Here is a 27,490-nt window from a genome sequence, read left to right on the forward strand (position 1 = left end):
ACATTTCATATCAAGGAATCATAAAATATGTAGTCCTTTGTGACCAGCCTCTTTCACTGAACATAACGTTTTCAAGACTCAGACATGTTGTACCATGTCTTAGTACTTATTTTTTTTTTTTTTGAGATGAAGTCTTACTCTGTCACCCAGGTTGGAGTGCAGAGGTGCGATCTTGGCTCACTGAAACCTCTGCCTTATGGGTTCAAGCAATCTTCCTGCCTCAGCCTCCCAAGCAACTGGACTACAGGCGGGTGCCACGCCACCATATCTGGCTAATTTTTGTATTTTTAGTAGAGACAGGGTTTCACTATGTTGGCCAGGTGGGTTTTGAACTCCTGCCTCAGGCGATCTGCCTGCCTCAGTCTCCCAAAGTGCTGGGATTACAGGCGTGAGCCACTGTGCCCAGCCCCATTACTTTTTATAGCTGAATAATATTCCACTGTATGGCAAGTTCCACCATCTGCAATTTCCGTACAGGTAAGTTCCACATCTGCAATTTCTACATCTGCAGATTCAGTCAACCATGAATAGAAAGTATTCAGGAAAAAAAGGCAATAAAAATATAACAAAATATAAATTAAAAATTATCTGCATAGAATTTATCTTATATTAGGTATTATCAGTAATCTAGAAATGATTTCAAGTATACAGGAGAATGTGTGTAAGTTATACCCAAGCATTATGCCATTTCATTAAAGGAACTTGAGCAACCATGGATTTTGGTATCTGTGGGGGTCCTGGAACTAATCCTCGCACAGGTACTGAGGATATCTATACCACGTTTTGTTTATTCATTCAGCAGCCGATGGACACTTGGATTGTTTCCACCTTTTGGCTATCGTGACTAATGCTGCTATGAACATCTGTGCACAAGTTTTTGAGTTGACATCTGATTTCATTTCTCTTAGGTATATATGTAGGAATAGAATTGCTGGATCATATAGGAATTCTGTTTAACCACTTAGGAAACTACAAAACTGTCTTTGAAAATGAATGCACCATTTTACATTCACCCTCGTCAAAAAGTTTCTGCTTTTAAAATCAAAACAATCAGATCACAAATTCCTTAGTTTCTGTTAATAGATAACTGAAGAAAAAAATCCAAGTATTGACATACATGTTTTTTAAAAACCACATACTATCACTACATGAAACTCGGATTCAGAGTTCGAAACAGAGAAAGATAGCTTTAAATTGCTATTTTACAAAGGATTACAGTATAGTGAATATTTCCTTTATTGTTGAAATCATATCAAAATATCACACAAGGGCTATAGATAAATGTCAAACATTCAAAATATTGGGAGATCTTACATATAAATTAAAAAGGACAAATTGATCGAATGTTCTCAAAAACCAAATTAAAATCTATTGCCAGGTGATTTTTACATACTTTCAGTCATTGGAAGGAAAACAAATATTTTTAAGATACAAAATTGACAGGTATTCAACAGGACAAAGTAAATGCAGTATATTGGTTTGGAACAGAAAATAAAAGCTAGCCACTATAACCATACAGCAAAGACAACAAAGAGATATCGTCCAAATGGGTTTATGGTAAGCAATTTGGGCAACAACAACTTTATACACAATGCAGTCAACTGTACATTCTGGATGTCAGGGGGTTCTGCATCCATTTACTGGGTAAGCTTCATATATATACATTCAGAGTTGGAATCTCAACACACTGAGTGTGTGTGTGTATACATATATATACATATAAATATTTAGAGTTGGGATCTCACTGTGTTGCACACACTGGAATGCAGTAGCTATTTACAGGTTTGATCATATCATACCATACCCTCAGCCAGGAGCAGTGGTGTGTGCCTGAAGTCCTAGCTACTCAGGAAGCTGAGGTGGGAGAATCCCTTGAGTCCAGCCTGGGCAATTTATGAAGACACACCCCCATCTCTAAATAAATAAATAATGAAATTTAGAAGCCAGCACATTATAGCCTCAAATTCCTGGCCTCAACAGATCTTCCCACCTCAGTCTCCCGAGTAGCTACAACTACAGGCCTGCAACACCACGCCCAGCTAGGGTGTGCTTTCTATAAAGGAAGGCTGGGGCAACTAGTAAGTGTAAAGTCGAGATTAAAAGGAAATTTGGCCAAGTATCAGCAACTCCCATGGGTGTTTCTGCCAATCAGAGACTCTAGAACTTTGGAACAGCAGCAGATAGACAAGTGGGCAAGAGGAAAGTGTGAATAGAAACAGAAAGAAAAAGAGTTCTCACAGAAAATGGCCAGGAATAAATTAATAAACAAACAAACAAAAAAAACAAAAACAGAAAGAGAAAGTGAAGAGTCTAAGAAGATACAAGTAGGTGGTGCATAGAAATCTAAACTTATTCTATTATTTTTTAGAGATAAGGGTCTTCTATGTTGCCCACGTTGGTCTCAAACTCCTGACCTCAAATGATCCTCCCACTTCAGCCTCCCAAAGTGTTAGGATTACAGGCATGAGCCACTGCACCTGACCTAGAAATCTGAATTTTTATCACATTTTCGGCACTAGCCAATTTGTCCTTTCTTTTCAATAGTAGTTAAAATCTTCCAGAATTGTCTTTAGCTTTACTGTTACAATCTCCAGACAATGGTGGCTGATGAACTTTTTGACAGTACACCAAAGAAAGAACAGTTTACATCAAAACTAGCACCCTCATAGAAATCTTTCTATAGATATACATATAAACAAATGAAATGTTTCCCAAAAGCATTAGTCTTGCTATTTTGGTACAGTCTAATATTTTCTATTCTATTTCATATTTTTAAAAAAGCTGAAAATGGCCCAATAGATTATGATGTGCAGTTTTTCAAGGCTAAAGCTCATAAGAAATGATGATAATATAAACAACCATGACTAACTTCAGATATGATGATAATATAAACAATCATGACTAACTTCAGATATGGGCAGGCAATGACAAACTACATCCTAAGTGTCACCTGGCCAATAGTAATTTCAAAGAGGTAGGGCAGACTAAAATACAAAAAAAAGTTTGTCTTATAGTCAACAAAATAAGGTAATAAAAGCTCAATACATGACTATTAGTTCATAAATACTACATTTTTTATTATTATTATGGAGGGCAGTGGGAGTCCTGACTTAATTCCAAAATAAATTTCAAGTAATTTCAAATAAATAAGGCTGGGCATGGTAGCTCACACGTGTAATCCCAGCACTTTGGGAGGTCAAGACAAGAGGACTGGCTGAGCCCAGGATTTCAACACCAGCCTGGGCAACATAGTGAGATCCCCCCCCATCTCTACAGAAAAATGTACAAAAATTAGCCAGGTGTGTGGTGGCATGCACCTGTAGTCGCAGTTGCTTGGAGGGCTGAGGTGGGAGAATCACTTGAGCCTGGGAGGTTGAGGCTGCAATGAGCCATGGTCATGCCACTGCACTCCAGCCTGAGCAACAGAGCAAGACCCTGCCTTGGAAAAGATAATTACTTAATTAACATTGAAATATACAACTATAAAATACTAGAGAGAAACACAGACCACTATTTTTACAAAGGTAATAGCCTTTGTAAGTATGTAAGTATGATACCTAAACTAGAAACTATAAAAGGAAAAAAAAGGCAAATGAATTACATAATGGAAACATTTTGTATAGCAAAGTAATCAATAACCAACTGGAGTAAACTGTTTTTGACAGTTACAACAAAGAATATAAATCAGTAAGAAAGTGAAAAATACAAAAGACTAATGAGCAACTAGAACAGGCCAATGACTCTGGAATACAAAATTCATTTAAGAATTAAATAAATGGCCAAACGTTCACCATTACTAGTCATTAAAAATGCAAATTAAACCAATGATGTAATAACTTTTGCTTATTAGACTGGCAAGATGAAAAAAATAATACCTAGTATTGGAGAGAGGCAGTTACTTTGGAAATTTGAGAATGTGTATAAATCTTTAAAGAATGTACAACCTATCCAGTTCCTCCACTCTAAATAATTTATTATAAGGAAACAATCAGTTATCCTAAAATTTGTATACAAATAAAAATAATAACTGAAAACAACATCAATATATATTAACAGAGAATTAGTTAAAGAAATTGTAGTAATAAAATGCTATGCAGTCTTTAACAATTTTGTTTGACACAATTAGCTGGCCCTGATATATGTTTATTTGGGAAGGTGGGGGAAGACCTACTTATGAGGCAGTATGCAAAAATACTGGCAAATTTTTGTTGTTGTTAAGAACCTTTTTTTTTGAGACAGAGTTTTGCTCTTGTTCTCCAGGCTGGGGTGCAGTGGCGTGATCTCAGCTCACCGCAGCCTCGACCTCCTGGGTTCAAGTGATTCTCCTGTCTCAGCTTCCAGAGTAGCTGGGATTACAGGCATGCGCCACTAAGCCCAGTTAATTTTGTAGTTTTAGTAGAGACGGAGTTTCTCCATGTTGATCAGGCTGGTCTCGAACTCCTGACCTCAGGTGATCCACCCACCTCGGCCTCCCAAAGTGCTGGGATTACAGGCGTGAGCCACCGCACCCGGCCCTATTAAGAACCTTTTTTTAAACATATATATATATAAAAATGCTGGCTGAGTTCCGTGGCTCATGCCTGTAATCCCAGCACGTTGGGAGGCCAAGATAGACGGATCTCTTGAGTCCAAGAGTTCAAGACCAGCCTGGGCAACATGGCGAAAAATTAGCTGGGCATGGTGGCGTGTGCCTGTAGTCCCAGGCACATGGGAGGCTGAGGTGAGAGGATTGCTTCAACCAGGGAGGTGATGGTTGCAATGAGCTGAGATCGCACCACTGCACTCCAGTCTAGGCAACAGAGTGAGACTCTGTCTCAAAAAAAAAGGAAAAGAAAAGAAAAACAAAAAGAAAATGTTTCACTTGATGATAATTGTTTTTTTCCTTTATTTGAATTTGTATTTTGCAATCAGCTTAAATTACTTTAAAAATATTTTTCAAATAAAAAGATGAACAATCTTAATGCGTAATCTGTTTACATAAACCTGAAAAATATTAATAACCTTTAAGAATACTTATTCCACTTAATCTTTCCTCAAGAAATAATCCTAGAAGTCTTACCCACAGAGATATTCCAGACTGTGTCATTTGTAAGAGTGAAAAAGTAGTAACAACCTGCCTAATAAACAGGAATGCCTGAAGAAATTAGAATATATTCGATATATAATGCATCCTTCATAATGAAAAAATGCTACACAATAAACTTCAGTGAGAAGCTCAATATTCAAAATTATACAGAGTATGATTAAAACCATATTTTAAATTAAATTAAAAACTCATTTAAATGAGTAAATTTTAAAATTTAAATACTTAGAGAATTTCCTACAGCTTCTTTATGAAAATGCATTAGTTTTACAAATTGAAACCAAAAAATAATAATAACAGAAATATCGACAAAAATCCAATTGTACTAATTTGGCTTGATCATTGAAGAATATTAGCTTTGACAGCTCAGTGATCAACATATAGAACAAACAAATGATTTAAAGCTTTAATTTAAAATGAAGAGACCAATAGAATTAATTAAGTTTCATTTGGTCAATAAACTATTTTTATAATAAACAAAAGAATACAGGCCAAGCGCAGTGGCTGTCGCCTGCAATCCCAGCACTTTAGGAGGCTGAGGCAGGCAGATCACTTGAGACCAGGAGTTCAAGACCTACCTGGCCAACATGGCGAAATCCCATCTCTACAAAAAATACAAAAATTAGCCAGGTGTGGTGGCGGATGCCTATAGTTCCAGCGATCTGGGGGGCTGAGGTGGGAGGACTGCTTGAACCCAGGAGGCAGAGGCTGTGGTGAGCCAAGATTGTGGCACCATACTACAGCCTGGGTGACAGAGTGAGACTGTCTCAAATAATAATAATAATAATAATAATACATAAAAATATATGTATAGGAAGAAACACTTGCATAAATAGAATTTTAATGTAAAAGAACACAGTATTTGATATTTATGATGTATAAATACTTCTTTTTCCTATTTCCCTTTTTCTTACAAAAATGCAACTAGAACTATTTTCTTGGTTAATTATCCAATTTAAAAAAATAAATATGAAAACAAAAATGTAGATAATCACATCATAATGTAATTAGTTAAAAAGACATGCTTTGGAATTCAGATTAGGAAAATCAATATAAGAACAGTCCATCTATTTATTAGAGACTGACAGCTTATGGTTGACAATGGTGTGGCTGAATTTAACTGAACTTAACTAAATATTACTTGATAATACTTAACAGTAAAGTAATAGGGTGAAACAGAAATGCAAAGTGTGGGCTAAGGTAAACTAGGCTTATACTTAATGTTTTTTAATTCTTTTACAAAAGATTATTGCAACAAAAAGATGTTAAAATATTTATTTTTATTTTTTATTTTTTATTTTTTATTTTGAGACGGAGTCTCACTCTGTCGCCCAGGCTGGAGTGCAGTGGCTGGATCTCAGCTCACTGCAAGTTCCGCCTCCCGGGTTTATGTCATTCTCGTGCCTCAGCCTCCTGAGTAGCTGGGACTACAGGCGCCCGCCACCTCGCCTGGCTAGTTTTTTGTATTTTTTAGTAGAGATAGGGTTTCACCGTGTTAGCCAGGATGGTCTCGATCTCCTGACCTTGTGATCCGCCCATCTCGGCCTCCCAAAGTGCTGGGATTACAGGCTTGAGCCACCATGCTCGGCCTTGTCAAAATTTTTAGAAAGTGACAGCTGTATTTTTTTTCCCTGATAAACATGTAATCAAAGCAGTTTAAAAGAATTAGGAAGCTAAGAATCTGTTCTAAGTGACAGACTGGTCAGGACTTCATCTTCACCATGCATTGTGGATCGGATCAGGCTTCAATCCAAAACTCTACTGTGTACTAGCTCACTGATTTTGCATATAATTCATACCTTCCCTAGGTCTCAGTTTCCTTGTCTAAAAACTGTGGATAATGTTTCCTAACTTAGAGCATTACTATATTTATCCTTGAAAAAAGACAGGATATAAGAGTAAGCTACAGTTATGTATTTGACAACTGAATAGAGAATTTGGATTATGACCTTAATTTTACCCAGTGTTCACCCCACCCCCATCTCTACAAAAACAAAACAAAATAAATAAATAAATATGCAGTTTCCAAGAATTGTGACATAATTTTATTTTCCAGAAAATGAAATCAGTGGATAACCACCCCTTAGGAAATGAGCATAGAACAAACTCATTTTACATGAGTTAAAACATAGTAATCAGAACGGAAAGAGGCAAGAACATATTACTTTAATTATGTATTACGCTTTTTTTCACTATTGAAACTTGAAAAATGTTATCAGAAATTCCCTGAAACAAACATATCTTAGTAGTCATTTCTAATATAAAATACATTCAGTCACTAATTTTTATGTTGCTTTATATCTTTAGTTGAAGACAGGAACACATAACCTATACTTTCAAAATACAGCCAGCCTGAAAAGGTAAATAATTTTTATTTTGAAAAGGGAAAAATTTCTAGAAAAAAACTGTGTACCTATCTGTAGATGCTGGATAATGTTCATTCAAAATCTTTATAATATGGGAGCCTTTATTGTGAGAGGCAGAATTGGAGAATTAGGCCTTTGGAGGAAGAGACATCTGAGTGAGAATTCCAGCTTTGCCACTTAATAGTGGTTGGAGCTCAGCACAGCAGCAGAACCCACTGGCTAGGTGGCACAAGAGTTATTCCCAGTCCCCTTCTCCCCTGAAGCAGTCACAGTGAAAAAGTTAAATGCTAGTTTTCAGAGCCTTCCCTGCAGTTAGGGAGAGGCTAGATATGTTGTATAAGTCTGACAATTAAATGAAAACTGAAGTCTGGCAGCTTTTGTTTTCCTGGTAAAAGGGACAAAAAAATAAAAAACAAATTTTAAAAGAAAATTTTTTACTTATTTATTTCTTTTTGGGAAACAGGGTCTCACTCTGTCACCCAGGCTGGAGTGCAGTGGCACAAACACAGCTCACTCCAGCCTCAACCTTCCAGACTCAAGCAATCCTCCTGCCTCAGCCTCCCAAAATGCTGGGATTACAGGTGTTAGCCACTGCACCCATTCCAGGTCTGCTTTTTAACTGCCCTTATGAAAACTACTTGCCCTCCCCATTCTCTTCCTTCCCATTCTCTTCCTCCCTTAAACACAGACATGTGGTCTGTAGAATCAGCAGCCTTATTTACTCAAGAAGCCCCGAGCCTCATGTTGATGTTAAAGCATAAAGCATTGTCAGGCTTCTAAAACAACCCCAGTAGCCACCAACATTCAGGATTCTCATGCAAAAAAAAAAAAAAAAACAAAAACAAGTCTCTAACTTTTTAAGCCACAAGTAGACAAGTTTTCTGCTATTTGCAATGGACACAAGTCTAAATAATTTGGAAAGTCACAAATTCTGAGAATCACCCTCCTCATCTAGTAAATAAGGGTGATGCTAGTAAGACGTATGTAAAGCATAGTATCTGACACATAGAAAAGGTTCAGTAATGCCAGCTGTTGTGATAATGATGACATTTTTAATTCTCACACCAACCAGTACTTTCATAGTACTTTGGGGGTAAGTACTATCTTCAACCACTTTAAAGACAAGAAAATTAAGGCTCCAAAGTTAAGCAACTTGCTTAAGATCACACAATTAGTTAGGAGTAGAGTCAGGATTCAAATCCAGAAATCTTTTCAAGGCCATGATCTTAACTAGTATTATGCTTAGAAAAGTGACTGAATACAGTTAAGACTTAACAGCTAATAAATGTTGGCTATAATGATTATGATAACATAGCCAACTATGAAGACAAGAACAGGTAGAAAATGCCCTATAGTTTTCAAATCCAGAAAATAATAAATTCTCATTTAATTCAACACTGATTTTATTTTTCTTAAAACTGAAATGGCTCTCATTTCTTCACTGAAACAGGAATACTACAGCCTCGTCACTGGAGGTTAACTTCGTCCCTTTATAACACCAAAGGAACTAAGAACAGTGTATTCAACCAATAATTGAAACACTCTACTGATAGGTAAATGCCTTGATGACTCTTGTCCATCAAAAAAGTAAGCAATGAGTATTTATTGTGAACTTATACTCTGCAAGGCACTATGCCAGACATTTAAAAATTATTTTCTCCAAAATATGCAGCACATGTTTATTTTCTTAAAGTAACAAGATTCCTTTGGAGGGAAAACTTCATAATAATTCAAAACATTAGAAAGATGCTGCTGCTGCTACCAGTCATCAACACCATCGTCATCATCACTACCATTACTACTAATAATAGACATAGAATTCATATCACAAATCAATATATGCTAAACTTTACTTTTGGAATGCTTTGCTTCAAACTTCAGATGTTCTCTTCAGTGAAATAAATGAAACAAAGAGCTTTAAAAATTCATGCTGGTCAGGTGCAGTGGCTCAGGCCTGTAAACTCAGCACTTTGGGAGGCTGAAGCTGGCAGAATGTTTGAGTTCAGGAGTTCAAGACCAGCCTGGGCAACATGGTGAAACTCTGTCTCAACAAAAAATACAAAAATTAGTTGGGCATGGTGGCAAGCACCTGTAGTCCCAGCTACTTGTAGGGCTGAGGTGGGTGAACTGCTTGAACCCAGGAGGTGGAAGTTGTGGTGAGCTGTGATCGCACCACTGCACTCCAGCCTGGGCAACACAGCGAGACCCTGTCTTAAAAAACAAAAACAAAAACATGCTGAAGACATAGTATTTAAAAAACAAGCTAAATTCAAAATTAAAGTTTCTAAATAAATTACATTCAGGAAACAGGCAAACTAAAATATTTGCAATTGCAGTTAGGAAAGATATTTAGTTTCTCAAATAGATTTTGAAATTTAAAGAGTTTGTGTTCAGCTGTTAACCTTCAAACTAATTTGAGGTATTATCATTCTAGTAAATTAAAAAAATGTAAAATAAAAGTTGAAACAGAATGGCGAGTAAAATAGAAGTTTTGAGGTAAGATTAACTCTAGCAAAAATGCTGAGTCTCAAAATATGTACATTTACAGCAATATATTTTGGAAGCCAAGTAACTTCAAATCGTATCTTCCACACTGAAAGAGGTATAGCATAACAAAGAGTTGATACTACCATTTTTATAAGTAGATATAAAAGAAATGCTTTCAAGGAAAATACATCAAGGAAGGATTGGTTTGCTTAATAAATTCAAAAATGACAGGCAATAGCATAAAATCCACATGAACATTATAATATGCCCAATCAGTTCTAATTAAGGATTTAATTATACCTATGTGATATCTAATTTGCATTTTTCTAAAGGAACACAAAGTATTCTATTTTAGGTCCAAAGTTAAGGTTCTGGGCCGGGCGTGGTGGCTCATGCCTGTAATCCCAGCACTGTGAGAGGCCGAGGCAGGTGGATCACTTGAGGTCAGAAATTCAAGACCAGCCTGGCCAACATGGTGAAACTCCATCTCTACTAAAAGTACAAAAATTAGCCGGGCCTGGTGGCGGATGCCTGTAATTCCAGCTGCTCAGGAAGCTGAGACAGGAGAATCCCTTGAATTCAGGAGGCAGAGGTTGCGGTGAGTCAAAATCGTGCCACTACACTCCAGCCTGGGTGACTGAGACTCCATCTCAAAAAAAAAAAAAAAGAAACCTAACTGTAATATATTTATGGAAAAATATTTTATTAAAAATTAAAACAAGGTAAGAACAAAGCATTATGTTTTCAAGTACAGGACAATTTTGAACCTAAATAATTCCTAATATATTCAATAAAAGAAAAATGGATACGGAGACATAAAAAACACAAATGTCATTTATAGACACATAAAAGTATTCTTTATTATAATGCTCTGATTTTTAAAACAGGGAGCTCCAAAATAAGCCTTTTTGAATAATTCTGTTCATCAGACACCCGGGTAAATGAATTTCTACTGTACACACTGAGAGATGTAGGGTTAGAACCTAGACCTCTTGTCCTCCACTCTATGTTCTTCCTGTTACTTGTCTTACTTGACTTCCTTGCACATGCCAAAAACTACTGTCATCTCCTTCCTGCCATTTTTACCCTCTAAAATTGTATAAAGCACTTCCTAGAAGAATATCGAAAAAGAACAGAGAAGTGGAAGGAGAATCAAGAAAATAAAGGCATGTGAGAATTTCTGAGAAGGGAATAGCCAATATTATTGAATAATACAAAGCAGTTAAGCAAAAGCTATTGGGCAGATAACTAGATGTCCCTGATGAATTTAAGAGGGTGCTTTCAACAAGTATAATGGTGAGGGCACAGCCTGGTGGGCTGATCTAATGAATGAACGGTAATTTGGGAATGGGAAAAGTACAATAGCTTTAAGGGGAAACATGCTAAAATGTTTCCAATCTTATCAAACTATTTAGAAAAAATGATACAGAAAAAATTTAAGGTAAGGAATAGGAAATCCAGGGAGTATTAGCTTGAATCAATTGAAATGTCAGACACTCAACTATTCTGACGTTAAAAACTGCAACTTTATATGGTTTAAACTAAGGTACAAACTTGATTTCAAGAAAGGAGATAAGGTTATCTTCTAAGGACGTAGAAGCAAAGAACAGATGCCTAAGAGTGAAGTAGGAAAAGTAATAAGAAATCTACGAGAAATGAATGAAAGAATTTTAGAGTCCTGAAGTTAAATAATAAGAATAATATACCTGGCAAGGTTACACTATTTTTCTAAAAGGATCCTGTTATTTTTACATTTGCCTTTCACTTTTAGAAATGTAGCTTTTTTTCTGTAATAGGATGCCTGAACATGAACACTGCAACATTTCTTCAAGGCAGGCACTCTCAGTGTGGTACAAACATAAATCCACAGTGATGCTGTTGCCTTTATATTTTGTTTTGTTTTGTTTTTGCTGATAAAGGCACTCAGAGCCTAATATGAAGTTGCTATTAATAATTCCAGGTCTACTGTTATTCCACAGCCTAATTTCTCATCTTTCCAATCCCATGTCACCAAATGCCTACAGAAAAATCACAACATGACCGGGCACAGTGGCTCACACCTGTAATCGCAGCACTTTGGGAGGCCGAAGTGGGTGGATCACCTGAGCTCAAGAATTCAAGACTAGCTTGGGCAACATGGTAAAACTCCATCTCTATCAAAAATACACACAAATAAAATTAGCCAGTCATGGTGGCAGACACCTGTAGTCCTGGCTACTCAGGAGGCTGAAGCACAAGAATCACTTGAGCCCAGGAGGTGGATGTTGCAGTGAGCTGAGATTGCACCACTGCATTCCAGCCTGGGTGACAGAGTGAGACCCTGTTTTAAAAATAAATAAATAAAGATAGAATAACCACAACATGTCCTAAACAGAACTCCTGCCCTTTGAACAGTTCTCTGCCCCCCTTCCTTACTGCTGTGACCTATATTTTTCTAGTCACCTGGGGTAGAAACCTTTAGCATGAGTTACCAAGTCCTATCAGTCTTTCTCTGAACAGGCTCTTCTAGTTTTCTGTTCCCATCTCTTTCCACTCTAGTCCAGCCTCTAATCACCTACTGCCTGGATTACAATAGTCTCAGAACTGGTCTTGTAGCATCCACTCCATCTCACACATCACTACTAATGTCAGCAGATACAAATGCCAATCCCCAAACACTACCGTCATAACTTTTCACCCTGAAATTCAGACTTATCTATAAGGATCCTAGCCTATCCAGCAAAGCAAATATTTCACCACTCCCTAAAACTTCCATGTCATGGAATCTTGACCACTGTGGTCACTTCAAATGCATTCACAGAAAAAGAAAAAGAATAGAATAGAGGAGGAAAGAGAATGGAAACAAAGACAATGATTAGGAGAAAGTCACTGTGAACCAGGTGTGGTGGCTCACGCCTGTAATCCCAGCACTCTGGGAGGCTGAGGCAGGCAGATCACGAGGTCAGAAGATTGAGACCATCCTGGACAACATGGTGAAACCCCATCTCTTCTTTAAAAAATACAAAATTAGCTGGGCATGGTGGCACGTGCCTGTAGTCCCAGCTACTTGGGAGGCTGAGGCAGTAGAATCGCTTGAAGCCGGGAGGTGGAGGTTGCAGTGAGCCAAGATCATGCCATTACACTCCAGCCTGGCGACAGAGCAAGACTCCATCTCAAAAGAAAAGAAAAGAAAAGAAAAGAAAAGAAAGAAACTGTGGCAAATTCAGGTACAAGGTACAAGATATCCATGGCTGGAGAAAAGCCCTAATGGTAGAGACAGAGGAAAGGACAGATTTCAGTGATAATTAAGAGGAAAGCTGGTGACTGAGTGGATGAGGAGGAGGGTTGTAATGAAGAGAAATGAGCCTATTCTGACTCAGCTTTTTGGACTAGGTGGCTGGATAGACTGTAATTCAATTAACCAAAATAAAAAATAATTTGAAATTTGTCTGAAATTAGCAAGGCTCTCTTGCATGAGATAGAAATAACTAAGAAAACGGAGTGTCAGCAGCTTAAAAAAGAGCTTTTGCCAGATTTGAATTCATAGAGACAAAGAGAAGCAGTGTGGACTTTTAAAGCCAAAGCTGGCACTGGGCCTAGCAAAGAGAAGTCACTTGATAAATGTTTACTGAACTAGCTCAAAGTTGCTAGCAGTTGACTCAATGTATGGATAAGTAAGGAGACAAGAATTTTAGATACCTAGAATCACAGTAGGAAAGAAAAAAATAAAGGTTACCTTGAAAGTATACAGAAAATCTAGGTTTAAGTAGTGTCTAATAATATATTAGTGATGAAAATGTTTTTAACATTGAAAACAGCAAGGAGAGAAAGATGTTTCCATTTTCTTAAATCTTGCTCATATATTTTATGTTTTTATAGTTACATTTTTGTATTAAAAGTTAAGCTTTGTTCACACACAGAAAATACGTAAAATGCATACACAAATTCTCTACACCTCCCTCTAAAAGGCAAAGCCCAATTCCCTTTCTCTTGAGTATAGGCTGGGCTTTGTGACTCACTTTTAACCAACAGAATATGGCAGAAGTGATAATGTGTGACTAGGTCATAAAAGTTATCACCACTTCCTCCTTGCTCTCTCTCTCTCTCTCTCCGATCACTTACTATGGGGGAAGCTGCTATGTTGTGAGGGCACTCATGCAGCCCATCAATGGTGACATTCACGTGCCAAGGAACCAAGGACTCCTGCCAATAGCCAGCACTAACTTGCCAGACATAGGAGTGAGCTACCTTGGAAGCAAATCTTCCAGCCCCAGTCAAGTCTTTAGATGATTACAGCCCTGGCCAATATCTTGACTGAACTTCATGTGAGACCTTGAGCCAGAATCATCTAGCTAAGGCATTCCTGGATTCCCGCCCCACAGCAATTATGTAAGATAATACATGTTTATTGTTTTAAGCCACTAAGTTATGAAGTAATTTGTTACACAGACATAGATAACAGTCACACAAAGCTTATTCTCAATTCTGTGCCACTCCTCATGCCATTTTCCCCAGAGGTGTCCTTTCATTATCCATCCCAACACTCCCCCTCTATCCTTCAGTATTCTAACTAAAGTTTCATCTCTTTGGGAGGCACTTTATTGTCTATGAAACCATCTCAACTTTCATTTCTCTGGCTTCTCCTTTGAAGAAGCCAGATGATTGACTACATCATTCATTTAGTCATTTATTCATATATTCCTCTGTGTTACTGTGCTATATGTATATATCTTTCCTCCTAAAGATGAAGATGTCATACAGTTTTTAAAACCTGCATTAAGCACACTATGATTAAGGTACTCAATAAATATTTGCTGATAAAATTAACACATCTCACACACACTTATAAACACATACCCTGAAAGTGTAATTTGAGTAAGTAGCATAAAGTAGTGGTTAACAACGTAGAGAAGCTACTTTACCTCACATCTGCATACTTACTAGCTGCTGTCCCTGGCTAGGTTATTTAAAATATCTCTATAAACTTTAGTTTCTTCAGTGTTTTTAAATGAGAATTCTAACAGTACCTTAGAGTAATAACAAGGTTAAAGAAAATAATGCATGCAAACCTCTTAACAAAGTACCTAGCATAGAGTACTCAACAAATGTTAGCTATTATTGTTCTTATAATGAATTACAAATCACAAAATATGTGCTGAAATTCTAAGTCCCTATGAGTCTCTAGATGTTATCAAGTAGCAATCTAAATTAAGACAAAATTCTACAAACAAAAAGAGAACTCAGACCTTCTTTTAAAACAGCTTTTAATTCTTAAAAAATCCACTTGTAGGTCAATACAACTACAGCCTGAACCAATTGTAGGAGTGCAGACCTGATTCTTTCTCCTCTCTGTCCTATTAAGATATTACCTTCGAAGCTTTTGTGAGAACACTTAATTGCTTGCATTCCTTAACAGGCAATCACCAAAGTAGTTTCCAGATTCACTTTTGACCTTTACACTCCTGAGAAGGCATATGAGGCAAACTTCCTAGAGATGTAAATTTAGACAATCTCTGGAATGATAGAGCTACACATATGTGAATATGCTACATAAAGCAAATCCATTTTGCACATCAACTAAAACAGAATTCAATTGAACAATCAATCCAATAGAACAAATCAATCCAAAAGAATTTTGTTATGGCATGTATCCAAACAAGAAAAAACCCCTCTAATGCTATTCAGTCTGAATTACATGAGTTTCATGAACTGAGAACATCTCTAAGATAATATTTTATAATTTGATCATATTTGAACATATTTTAAGGTTTCCTATTAAAAAGCTAAATATAACAGATGCTCTCCTATCCTAAAAAGGACTTAAGAGATCTGTTAAAGAAAAACTAGATGATTTTAAACCACCAACCTATATAAAAACATGCATACTTTTTCAACATGTTCCATGTCATCTGCAATAAAATGACCCACTTAATTCAAATTCTTATTTTCTCTTTTCCCCACCAATACACCTTAAAAACTTTAGTTTTTGAAATATCCACTCTTTATCTGACCCTACATATCACACAACCTGAAATAGAAACAAAGATGGGGAAATTAGCTTGTTTATTCCACCTTAGTGTCAAACAAAAGTACAAATAATATTCAGTGCATGTGCTAGTTACCTTAGAGCTGCCAATCATGCTTGTTTTGAAACCCTTCGATTTTCAGAGCTGTCAATCTTGTGTGTTATGATAGAGAGTCAGCACAGAGATAATGCTTTAAAAGACAGAATCCTCATTAACACATTAGTAAATGAACTTTACTTATAAAACTGGACTTGAGGATTTTACGGACATGTTTACAGCTCTTGAAAAATCAAAACTAAAATACAACTTAATGAAATGAAAAGATTTGGAGAATTTGGCTCTTTGATCAAAGCAACAGCATAGTTTAACCACAGGGATTTTATATACATATATAAGATACTATATTATAAAAAAAGAAATGTTCCTGACTAACACTAATCACAAGTATTATGACCTTGAACGGAAGTAGGAGAATAAAACTGATCTAAATCTGGGCATTTTAACTTTTGTTTTTAAAGCAGGCAATCATATCAATATAACACATTCCCCTTCTCCACCTCCCCCATACAACCCAACTCACTATCTACCTAGTCATTCATGTCCAAAATGAAACATTATTCAAAACTTTTCTCTCTCACACACAAACCACAACTATTCAGTCACCAAGACCTGTCTCTTCTACTTCCTAAATTGCTAAACGTGTCTCCTTTCCCCACCCTAAGATTTAATTCACATTCTCATCATTTTTTTCTGGCGGCTTCCTTACTAATCTCCCTTTCACATCTTTCTTCCGAAATATGTTCCACACCTCTGCCAGAATGATCTCACTGAAACACAAAGTTGACCCACGTTGCTTGTCACAATATTTTAATGATTCTTTGCTACCTTCAGAATAAAATCCCAATTTTTTAGGACAATATGTAAATTCCTTGAAAATCTGGCTCCTGGTCATCTCCCCACTCTCCCATCACTCCTCCTAAACTTAAGCCAACTAAACCACTTGAATTCCCAGAAGAGGCAGGCGCTCTCTCTCATTTAAAACGTGGGCAAGTGCTGCTCCCTCACCCAGAAACACTCTCATTTTCTGCACGTAGTATCTCCTACCCGTCCTTTGCAACCCAGTTCTATTGTTAGTTCCTCTAGGAAGCCTTCTCTGACACAAGCAGATTGAACCATCAATTCCTTCTCCATTCCTGTAGAAGACAGTAAACAGAACTTACATGATGTTATATTTATTGGTTTACTTCTCTATCCCCCTGACCGGATCAACTCCCTGGAAGCAGGGATTGTCATTAGTCTGTATGTCACTAGCCTTAAATACACAGGTAGCACATAATAGATGTTAATAGCTCATTAAAGGTTTGGTGACTCAGTGAAAAATCTTATCATGCCCAGTTCATTTAAAAATAAAATTAATAAAATAAGTAGCTTATTTCTTGAGATTGATAAAATGTTTTACCAGTGCATTCTAAGGCATCCAAACTAATCAATGCTATAAAGCAATTCTTTGGGCCTAACAGGAGTTTTAAGAAATTTACTCATTTATTTGCAAATTCACTATAAGAATTGGTACCATCTCAAGCAGGATTTCAGATGGAATAATTTCACCTTATTTTTGCTACTGCCCCTACTGGAGGTGTTAAAGTCTCAACCATGATAAATGTTCATGTCCAAAACACTCGGCACCTTGATTGGTTCAACAAACACTGTTCTGATATGTGACAATCCTTATCAAGGGCATCAGTGAACAGACAGTCAACACAGGCAAAACGCCAACACAGCTACACTTCACTTATCAGGAAGTTAGTTATCTGGTGACATCAAGTAGCTACACAGCCCAGTGAGACCTATACAGAAGGAGTTTAGGAGCTGTCAGAATACATGTTGAAGCCCATACACTAAAGTACCCATACTTTACTTACAGAAGAGGCTGCTAGGTCCTTACTCAAACCCTAGTTGTTCTTATTTTAAGCACAACAAATTTGATGACTGATCTCCCAAGTATAGGCATACAGGAAGAGGAAAATTAGGAGGTCTGAGAAAGCTATAAAAAGCAGATAAGGGCATAACAGCAGTAAAGGAGAGATAACACAAAACTGCAGATCTGGGGGGTTATATGGTTATGGAGCATAATTCTGCATATTTTTATTATGATACAACACAAAAATTAATGTTTATAATTGTGACCCTGGGTCATCAAAAGCAAAAACAAAAAAAGGCTCAACTGCTTTAGGTCTAACAAGGTTCAAAGAAAGTATATAATACATTTTATTAAAAGAACCAATAAACAATTAAAAATTAAGTATATTAGGTATAAATAGCCAATTTTCTATTATTTACACAATAAACTTTTTTGAAACATATCATTCCCAAATAACATGAGGCATATTGATATTAATCAGGTCCTGTGACTAGAGGTCTTACCATAATTATGATACAGATCCATCACAAAACAAAGCCTAGACCTGCTAGTTATTAGCTTATTGGGGGTTACAGTATTCAGACTCACCATACTATTTCTTAGTCTGTTCGATCTGAATAACAAAACACCATAAATGAGGGTACCTTATAAACAGCAGAAACTTCTTTCTCACAGTTCTAGAGGCTGGAAGTCCAGGATCAAGGAACAAGCAGATTTAGTGTCATGAAGACCTGGACCTGGTTCATAGATTAACTAGCCAGTTTACTAATCCCATTCATGAGGGCAGAATCCTCCTGACCTAAGTACCTCCCAATAGTCCAGCCTCCTAACTACATCACACTGGTGATTATGTTTCAACAAATGAATTCTGCGGGGACACAAACATTCGTAACATAGCAACGACGGACACCATAACCAAAGATATAATAGACTACCTATCATTTTTTAACAGACCTCCACAGAGCTTCACTGCCACACTGCCTTCAGGGTCCCTGACATGAAATTGCTTCATATGTAAGACTGTTTTAGGAAGTCTTTATGATGCTTGAGTTACTATATATTGTATGATTTAGAGTGCAGCACAGCAGGGTGAAAGGCAAATTTGGACATACACTGCCCTAGGTTTGAATCCCTGCTTTGTTAATTACTAGTTGCGTGACTGCAGCACATTATTTATGCTCAGAGACTCATTTTCTTCATTTGGGAAATGGAGATAATATATACTTTCTATATGTTTGTTGTGAAAAAGAAATGAGACAATATACATAAAATGCCAGTGTAGGTTTTTAAAAAGCTGTTATGATTATCAGAAGGAAATCAGATGGAATATAGAAAGGAAACAATCAAGTCTGTGAAATTGTGAGCTGCATTAATATGACAGAAGAAAAAATGTCTAAAAACAAGGGTATACAAATTCCCATGATGGGAAAAGTGCTTTGTATTTTTAAATCACTATACAAGCCCTCTGACTCACAGAAAGTTTCATGGAAAATTAGGTTAAAGACTCATAGAAAAAGTATACATGTACACAGCAAAAATATTAACTTAAAGCAGATTAATGCAAATATTCTAATATGGGGCCAAGGCGTTCTCTCTTAGTATGGGGTCCATTCACTGAAGCTCTGCTCTTCCTTACATAAGAATACCCACACTGCAAGGTCTGTGACTGACAGGGCCAGTCATGTGAAAGTAGAACAAGAACACAAAGACAATTGGAAAGCAATACCTTTCACGTTTTTATAATTTTTGTTTCAATCTGCAGTTTTCTTGCACAATCTAATTCAATAGCAATTTCTTAAAAACAAAAAACTCCTTTCTGATTCAAGCAGCAGGGACAGGGGGAAAAAAAACAAAAAACCAAAGTTTTCCTTTGTGGAGTCTTTCTAAAACATTAAAGTTAGCATTCATAAGAACAAAAACCCTTTCTGTATTCAAATTTTATTAATTTGTACAATATTCAAGTAAATTTCTTAATATAAACACGTTTTGAAACGAGTACAACTAGGCCGGGCATGGTGGCTCACGCCTGTAATCCCAGCACTTTGGGAGGCCGAGGCGGGCAGATCACTTGAGGTCAGGAGTTCGAGACCAGCCTGGCCAACACGGCAAAACCCTGTCTCCACTAAAAATACAAAAATTAGCCGAGCGTGGTGGCACACGCCTGTAATTCCAGCTACTCAGGAGGCTCAGGCACAAGAATTGCTTGAACCTGGGAGGCAGAAGTTGCAGTGAGCCGAGATCATGCCACTGCACTCCAGGCTGGGTGATGGAGCAAGACTCTATCTCAAAAAAAAAAAGAAAAAAAGAAAAGAAGCACAACTAAGCTTTTGCTAAACATGTACCTCAACTGGAAGAAACAAAAGTGCCTAGGTATAGTACAGGACTACTAATTTCTAATGTTCCATGTGGTGCTGGTATCTGTCAGTGGGCTTTACAAAAGAAAACGATGATGTCAACTGATTTGACAGATCAGTTAATTAAATGATAACTTCCAAAGAAGTTAATGCCATTCTTAGTCATTCTGATTTGTCATCTGTGATTTCTGACTTCAAGTCATAAGCTGATTTAAAAGACAAATAGAATAACTTTTGAGGCTGGCACTATAAGGTCCCATGCATGTCTCAAAATCTTTAAATATACTTATGCCTATTCTGCAACTTACTCTAAGTAGATCAAATTACTATTGTTCATGTTTAAGTACTATAGCTTAGATTCCGAATGTTACTATTTAGGTCATGTCTTTCTAAAATTAGTTTCTTCCTTTCCAAGTGTTTTTCAAACTTTTCTCATTTACAGTAGAAATACTCACTACACACATTAAACAAAATTGTCCCAGAGCTGTAATACATAAAACAGATAAATGTAGGGCCACTCTGAAAGTAGGGCCCAACTGCCCCTTTATCCCCAATAAGCAATATCTTAAACGTTTCTGCAAAACTCTAGGGCTTTTTGGTACAAAGACTAAAAACTGTTCCTTTAAACTATAATCAAAAATGAACATTAAAACAAAAGTTATAGAACTTAAGAGGCTATCATTTAGCTAATTAGAATATTCATTAATCAAAATATTTTCTGATCCCTATTAGTTGTTATAAGCCTGAAATGCCAAACTTACTTATTAAAAGAAACAATAAAAACTTAAAACATTTGGCTAAACTGGATATTTCAATTAGTTATTTTTCACCGTATTTAATTAATCTTTAAACTGTCCTAAAGTAGCATTACTCAACTACACAAAAGTCTGAATGAAGAAAAGAAAATAGTTCTCTAAAAGGATCAAAATAAAGGAAGGCTGGGCTGGGTGCAGTGGCTCACACCTGTAATCCCAGCATTTTGGGAGGCCGAGGCAGGTGGATCACAAGGTCAAGAGATCGAAACCATCCTGGCTAACGTGGTGAAACCCCGTCTCTACTAAAAATACAAAAATTAGCTGGGCATGGTGGTGCATGCCTGTAGTCCCAGCTACTCAGGAGGCTGAGGTGGGAGAATCGCTTGAACTCAGGAGGCAGAGTTTGCAATGAGCCAAGATTGCACCACTGCATTCCAGCCTGGTGACAGAGCAAGACTCTGTCTCAAAAAAAAAGGAAGGCCGATGAATGATGAACAGATTATGTATTTCTCTTATTTATAACGATTTAAAATGTACCAAAGCAGGAAGCTCTGTCATTATGGAGATTCAGCCTCCTAGACTCTGCTCAGTCAGAGGCCTGACAGCATGACTGTAGAGAACATGTGTCCAGCCCAATAAGCTGTTCTACCTAGTCATATAATCTAAACACAGGTCCAAAAAGGGAAAGACCAGAAACAACTGAGCTGGATCTCATTACTTCCTTGTTCAGTGATAAAGACAACAGGCAAACATTTGAATAAAGTCGGTTCCTACCCACAAATTTTGTTTTAGATATAAGTAGGAGTAATAAGTAACCAAAACAGTAATTATGCTGACCTGACAATTCTCAACAATATTTTCAAAGCATAAGTGACAGATCCCTATAAGAAACCTAGAGAAGGGTTTTAGAAAGAACCTAGGCATTTCTACATGAAGATCTATTTATTAGATCTTCAAATGAAGATCTAATAAATATTCTGTGAAGAGTATAAACCTTCATTTCATGATAGATTAAAAACTGGAGAACATGAAATTTGATACGTTAAAAAGTTTCTCTCAAAAAACAATGTATGTAGATAAAGAGCTGGAGTTGTTATCTACATAGCCATAAAGGTATGTACATAGGATATGTAGGTAGAGAAAATAAGTAATCAAACTACTGATGTTAAACCTTGGCTGAAGATTGGGCACAGTTAGAAATAACATTACCAGTCTGTAGGACCAAAGAGGAAGCTGAAGAGAGCTTCAGAGACAGCTGAAGACTTGACTCTTATCTTTTTTTTTAAAGGCACTTTGGTGGCATTTCAGACTTACAGCACTAGAACTAGAAGTCAAGCACTAGAACTAGAAGGCCTTTTTTGACTACTGTTATCTTCCACTCACCAGGCACTTTGTCACCGTACTATCCATTTTTACTTATGTAATTACCAATATTTTAAATTGATTCATGTACTTGTTTACTATCTATGCCTCCCTCCCCCATTTGCATATGCACTTCAAGAGAGCAGAGAACTAGTCTGTCTGGTTTACCAGTCTTTACAACAGCACCTGGCTAATTGAAGAGGTCTAGTAAGTATTTGTTGAATGAATGAGTGAATGGATGAATGAATGAACAAATCAACTCCTGTAGCACTTTGACTCTTCCCTCTTGATGATCCTCATTCATGAATGTATTTATTTGGTGACTCCTTTGAAGTTTAAATGGGTACTTCTGGTAAGAGTACTAAGCAGATGGTTTCATGGAAGCAGGAATAGAGAAATTACTACAGATAGCTACAGAACAAAGAGATGTAGGCATATAACTCTCCTAAATACATTAAAAAAGACTCTAATATACTCACTGCTCCAAAGATTAGAGAATTTACTTGCAAAATTACTGAGCCACCCCCTCTCCCCTCAAAAAGTTTTTATGACTGCTTCATTGGGGGGAGAACAGAGATGGAGGTTTCAAGAAAATAATTTATATAATAGAATGTGTGCATATGTGCTATATACTTAGTTTTAAATTAAAAATTAAGATTTAATAAATGTTGTAATAGATGCTAGTATTTAACCATTTAAAGCTATACTACACATAAAACAAATTTAAGTCAGACTATACTACTCATTAGAAAACTAATCACAAATCTGATACTTAAAAATCTGTGACTTAAAAGCCAAGAATGGTGGTACATGCCTGTAAGTCCCTGCTACTCAGGAGGCTGAGGTGGGAGGATTGCTTGAGCCCAAGAGTTCAAGTCCAGCTTAGGCAACTTAATTCTAGATCTCTACGGCATTCTGAATATATTATGTTCAAGAATATGACATAATCACAAAAGTGATGTTTTAAATTTTTAATTCAATGAGAAAAAAGAACAGTGCAGACAAAAGAATATCCACAAAGAAATAAATATCCATGAAAGACATATGATTAACAGAATTCCATCCTCACATGTAAAAAAAAGTATATGACTGGTATTTGTAATTTATAATAAACTTGACTAAGCAGTTGAATATCTGCTGAGAAATAGCTTAGCAGAGTTGTCATAACATAGATCTTTTTAGAAAGTCAATACCTGATCCTCTGGTTGCACGTTAGGTCAGCTTGTAAGAATAAGATAGGCACTGCAACTGGACAGCATCCATGGTAGCTGATCAATTGTAAGGAGGGGACTAAAGATTTCTTTGTGTAAAATAAAACAGTACTTTATTTTATAATTACTATATATTTTCTACTAATGAAAAAATGATCTGCTACAGCTTCTGGTGATAGTATAGTACCTAAGAGCTGAGGATACCTCTCTTAAAGGGTAACTTTTTATCACATATCTTCTTACTTGCCTCCTTCATAAACCCTCCTCAAAAGGAATTCTTGAGGGATGTCATCATTAGGTCACCAGGATTTTAGTAATAACAATGCAATGAAAATAACAATAACAATAGTAGCATTTGTTTACCATATGCCAATCACTTTTCTAAATTTTTAGACACAATAATTGAATTCCTTCTGTAGCCGTTTACATAACAGATACCGATTACAGTATTAAAATCTGGATTGACAGACACACCCTACTTAGAAATTTCTTTGGGTCTCCCTACTTTTGAACTAAGCTTGTATGATATTTGATATACCAATTCGAGTCATGCTCGAGCCATTCTTCTCATGCCAGGGAGCACAGTCTTTCAGCTGACACCTGGTTTATACCACTCATCTTGTTAAAACACTGTTCAGCCTCTGGTTATCTAAGCTAGAGGTGTGCTGCAGCCAGCTAATATCAGTTTGTGAGAAGCCCTGTGCACACATCTTCCCAAAACTGCATTCAGTGACATCATGTTGGTGACTTGACATTGGCCATGTTGGGAGTATTTTACATTATAGAAATTGGGGCTTTTTTTTTTAATCAGCTAGTTGTTAAATATTTACTCATATATCACTAATCTGAGGAAATGTGTATTCTGTTAAGTTTGTCAGGCCCTATTCAGATTCAGGTAGAACAAGTTTATGTCTCTAAATTGGGTAAGACCAATATCAACGCCATCTTTAGATAGCCAGCTCTCAGGAGAAAGGCAAATAATTCTCATAATTGCTCTCCTAGGTCTAGAGTAGACTCTTCGCGTTTCATTTCTACAATATGACCAATTTTTATATGCCAAAAACTTCTTAAATACTGTAATTCATCCTATCTAAAATACCATTGATTACTAGATTCACTATTGTTTTATATATGATTAAGAAAAAAAAAAAACACTGCCAGTTAATTTAATATACTGTCAACTGTAATATGCATCCTGATATCAAAAATAGTGAAAACTAAAAAATGCACATCAGAAATTGATGGGGAAAAAAATCACTTCTATCTTGTTTACTATTGGTTTCCCACCTCAGAATCTTAGTTCAACCTCTCCTTGACTCTCGATATTCCACTCCTAGATCTTCCACCTTAGTGCCTTCTCCAGTGCCTTTTTGTATTCATAAATATCTTTACCTACATAAACTACAACAGAATGAACTCTATTTATTAGGAAAAATAATCCTAAAAATAGATGCAAAATAATAAGAAAAGAAAGAAAAAAAAGAAAGGAGAAGTGGAAAGAGACCATGGAACAGAGAAGGGACAAAAAAAGGGTTCCAGGCAAAATGGCCTAAGCAACATGCATTACAAAGTTGGTTTTAAGTTTATGGTGTGGAATGGCTTATTATCAGGATGAACATTCAAGTCTTCCCAGCAACTGCTTTCACTGCTTTGAGAAGACATGAGTCTGGCCTACCATGACCAACAAGTATTTTTAAAGCACTTCAGACTTTTCTTCCGCATTATCAAGACAAATAAATATGTTTTCTGTCTTTTCAAAAATTACCTTTCATTCAACAATACTTTTGAGCTGTCTTGACTTTAATGAATACTCTTAAGGTACTTGGAAATGATTCTACTTACTCTCCATCCACTTCTGGTCTTCTACATACACAATGAAACTTTCCACCAAAATCTATGTAAAGATCATTCTCCACAATATGAAAGATCCGTCCAATGACCAGTTTATCCTTTGCAGGTCCCATCTGTATAAGAGGAGAACGTCTCAGCATAGATGCGAAGGATTCCACATTTTTTGGAGAGCCCTAAATATGAAAAGAGATATTTATATACATATAACTCAACATGAAGGTATAATAAAGTCTTAAAGAAATATTATTAAAGTCAATTGTTGTAGCAATAATTTTAAAATGTTTGTGGAATTTTGCTTTAAAATGCCGGTTATGCTCTTCAACTTCCTCTTCCATCCTTTCCTTCCTGAAGAGGAGTTAAAGAAAGTAGGCATCGAGGTTGAGTGCAGTGGCTCACGCCTGTTATCCCAGCACTTTGGAAGGCTGAGGCGGGTGGATCACCTGAGGTCTGGAGTTCGAGACCAGCCTGACCAACATGGAGAAACCCAGCTACTCAGGAGGCCGAGGCAGGAGAATCACTTGAACCCGGGAGGCAGAGGTTACATACAGTAAGCCAAGATTGCACCAATGCACTCCAGCCTGGGCAACCAGAGTGAAACTCTGTCTCAAAAAAAAAAGGAAAGAAAAAAGAAAGAAATTAGACATCTACACTTGGCAGAGGATGACAGAGATGTGATAGTCCAGCGTGAGGTCTCAAGAGCCCAGGCAGGGTAAGGAGAGTAGAAGAGTGTCTGTATATCAAGTCTCTGAGAATGGGGGAAGTGGGGTGGTTAGTAGTCAGAGTATGAGCACGTGAGGAGGGCATCCAAGAAGCAATTGACTTTATTCCTAGCACTGACCATCTGTAAAAAAATGCCTGCTAAGTCAAGTTTAGTGAAACTGACTATTCTTTTAAAACAAATTTAAATATACATTATGATAAAAACAATTAAGAGCCTTTCATCACAATGATCAGTCTGAACATGATTTCCTGATATACAATTCTTTCTAAAAAAACTTGAATTTGTTAATACTTTTGTTTTTCCTAAAGTAAATTCCAAAAGAAAAATAGCTTGTTTTGTGCTATTCACTTTCTAGGAATCGTTTTACATATTAAATTCACTTGAGGTACGACTATTCTTTTTTTCTTACAAAAATTTTTTCCAAATACATTTTTCCAAATCCGTAAACACAGATTTGTGCCTTCTACTCATTTTTGTGTATAGAGTGGTGTGTGCAATTTGGTACAAACTAAAGGAAGAGCTAAGTTTCTATCTGTGAGAGCAAATCATGGAAGAATATTAACAATTTGAGCTGACGACTTACATGCTGTATTTGGAATGAGTTTTACATTTGTTATTCAGGGGAGAACTACTTACTAAAAGTTCAGTAGTAAAGTGCATTTATTTTTAAAGCTACACAACTATATTTGCGACTTAAGTTTAATGCATGTACTACTTGAAAGATTACAAACTCAAACGCCAGGCCAGGTGAGGACTTGATAATCAGGATATGTGCCCAAGTTTAAAAGGTACAGACACTACTCAGCTCCAGCTGCAATTCAAGTCCCCATGTTTTAATTTTTAATGTTTTAATTTTCCAAGAAAAGCCAGAAATGCACATATTAATGTAAATTTTCCAATTTTTAAATACGTATTATATGCAGGGGGAAAAAGTTGTCCATTTTACCAACCTGGCAAAACACATCCAGGTGTTGAATTTGGCCCACGAACCACAAGTTTATGATCTCTGCTTCAGGAAAAGGAAAGTCAAGACATTTGGCTTATGCCAAGTCCCTTAGGTGCTAGAGGGAGGGTATGATGATGAATTTGTTTGGTGAACTGAAACACACTGGGAAAAAATCCTTAGCACAAAAGGGTCAATCTAAACTAAAGACAAGTCAATAGGCCTAGAGACCAACTACAGCTGAAAGGGTAACCAGGAACGTACACCATGAGCAATCACACTAGTTTTATAAATCCACAAAATACAACATTAAAGGTCCTTAAACAAGCACTTTGAAAAAATAGTTCTTTCTTGCAGAGCCAAAGATAAAACAAATCCTACAGAGGTAACACAGACACAGCTGACTTGCCCTTTAGAGGTAGCATAAAAGA

The 27,490-nt window shown here is 36.6% G+C and overlaps 1 protein-coding gene across 2 annotated transcripts in view; it reads right to left on the reverse strand.

The window, feature by feature from the left end:
• Positions 1-27,490, reverse strand: part of MRPS28 (mitochondrial ribosomal protein S28) — a 113,881-nt gene that overhangs the window by 54,367 nt on the left and 32,024 nt on the right. For both annotated transcript variants that reach the window (XM_011989081.1, XM_011989080.1), the window contains exon 2: positions 25,387-25,568. In XM_011989081.1, the coding sequence (XP_011844471.1) occupies positions 25,387-25,568 (182 nt within the window). The remainder of the gene's footprint in view (positions 1-25,386; positions 25,569-27,490) is intronic.

Source organism: Mandrillus leucophaeus, unplaced genomic scaffold (assembly GCF_000951045.1).
Source record: "Mandrillus leucophaeus isolate KB7577 unplaced genomic scaffold, Mleu.le_1.0 Scaffold346, whole genome shotgun sequence".
NCBI lineage: Eukaryota > Metazoa > Chordata > Mammalia > Primates > Cercopithecidae > Mandrillus > Mandrillus leucophaeus.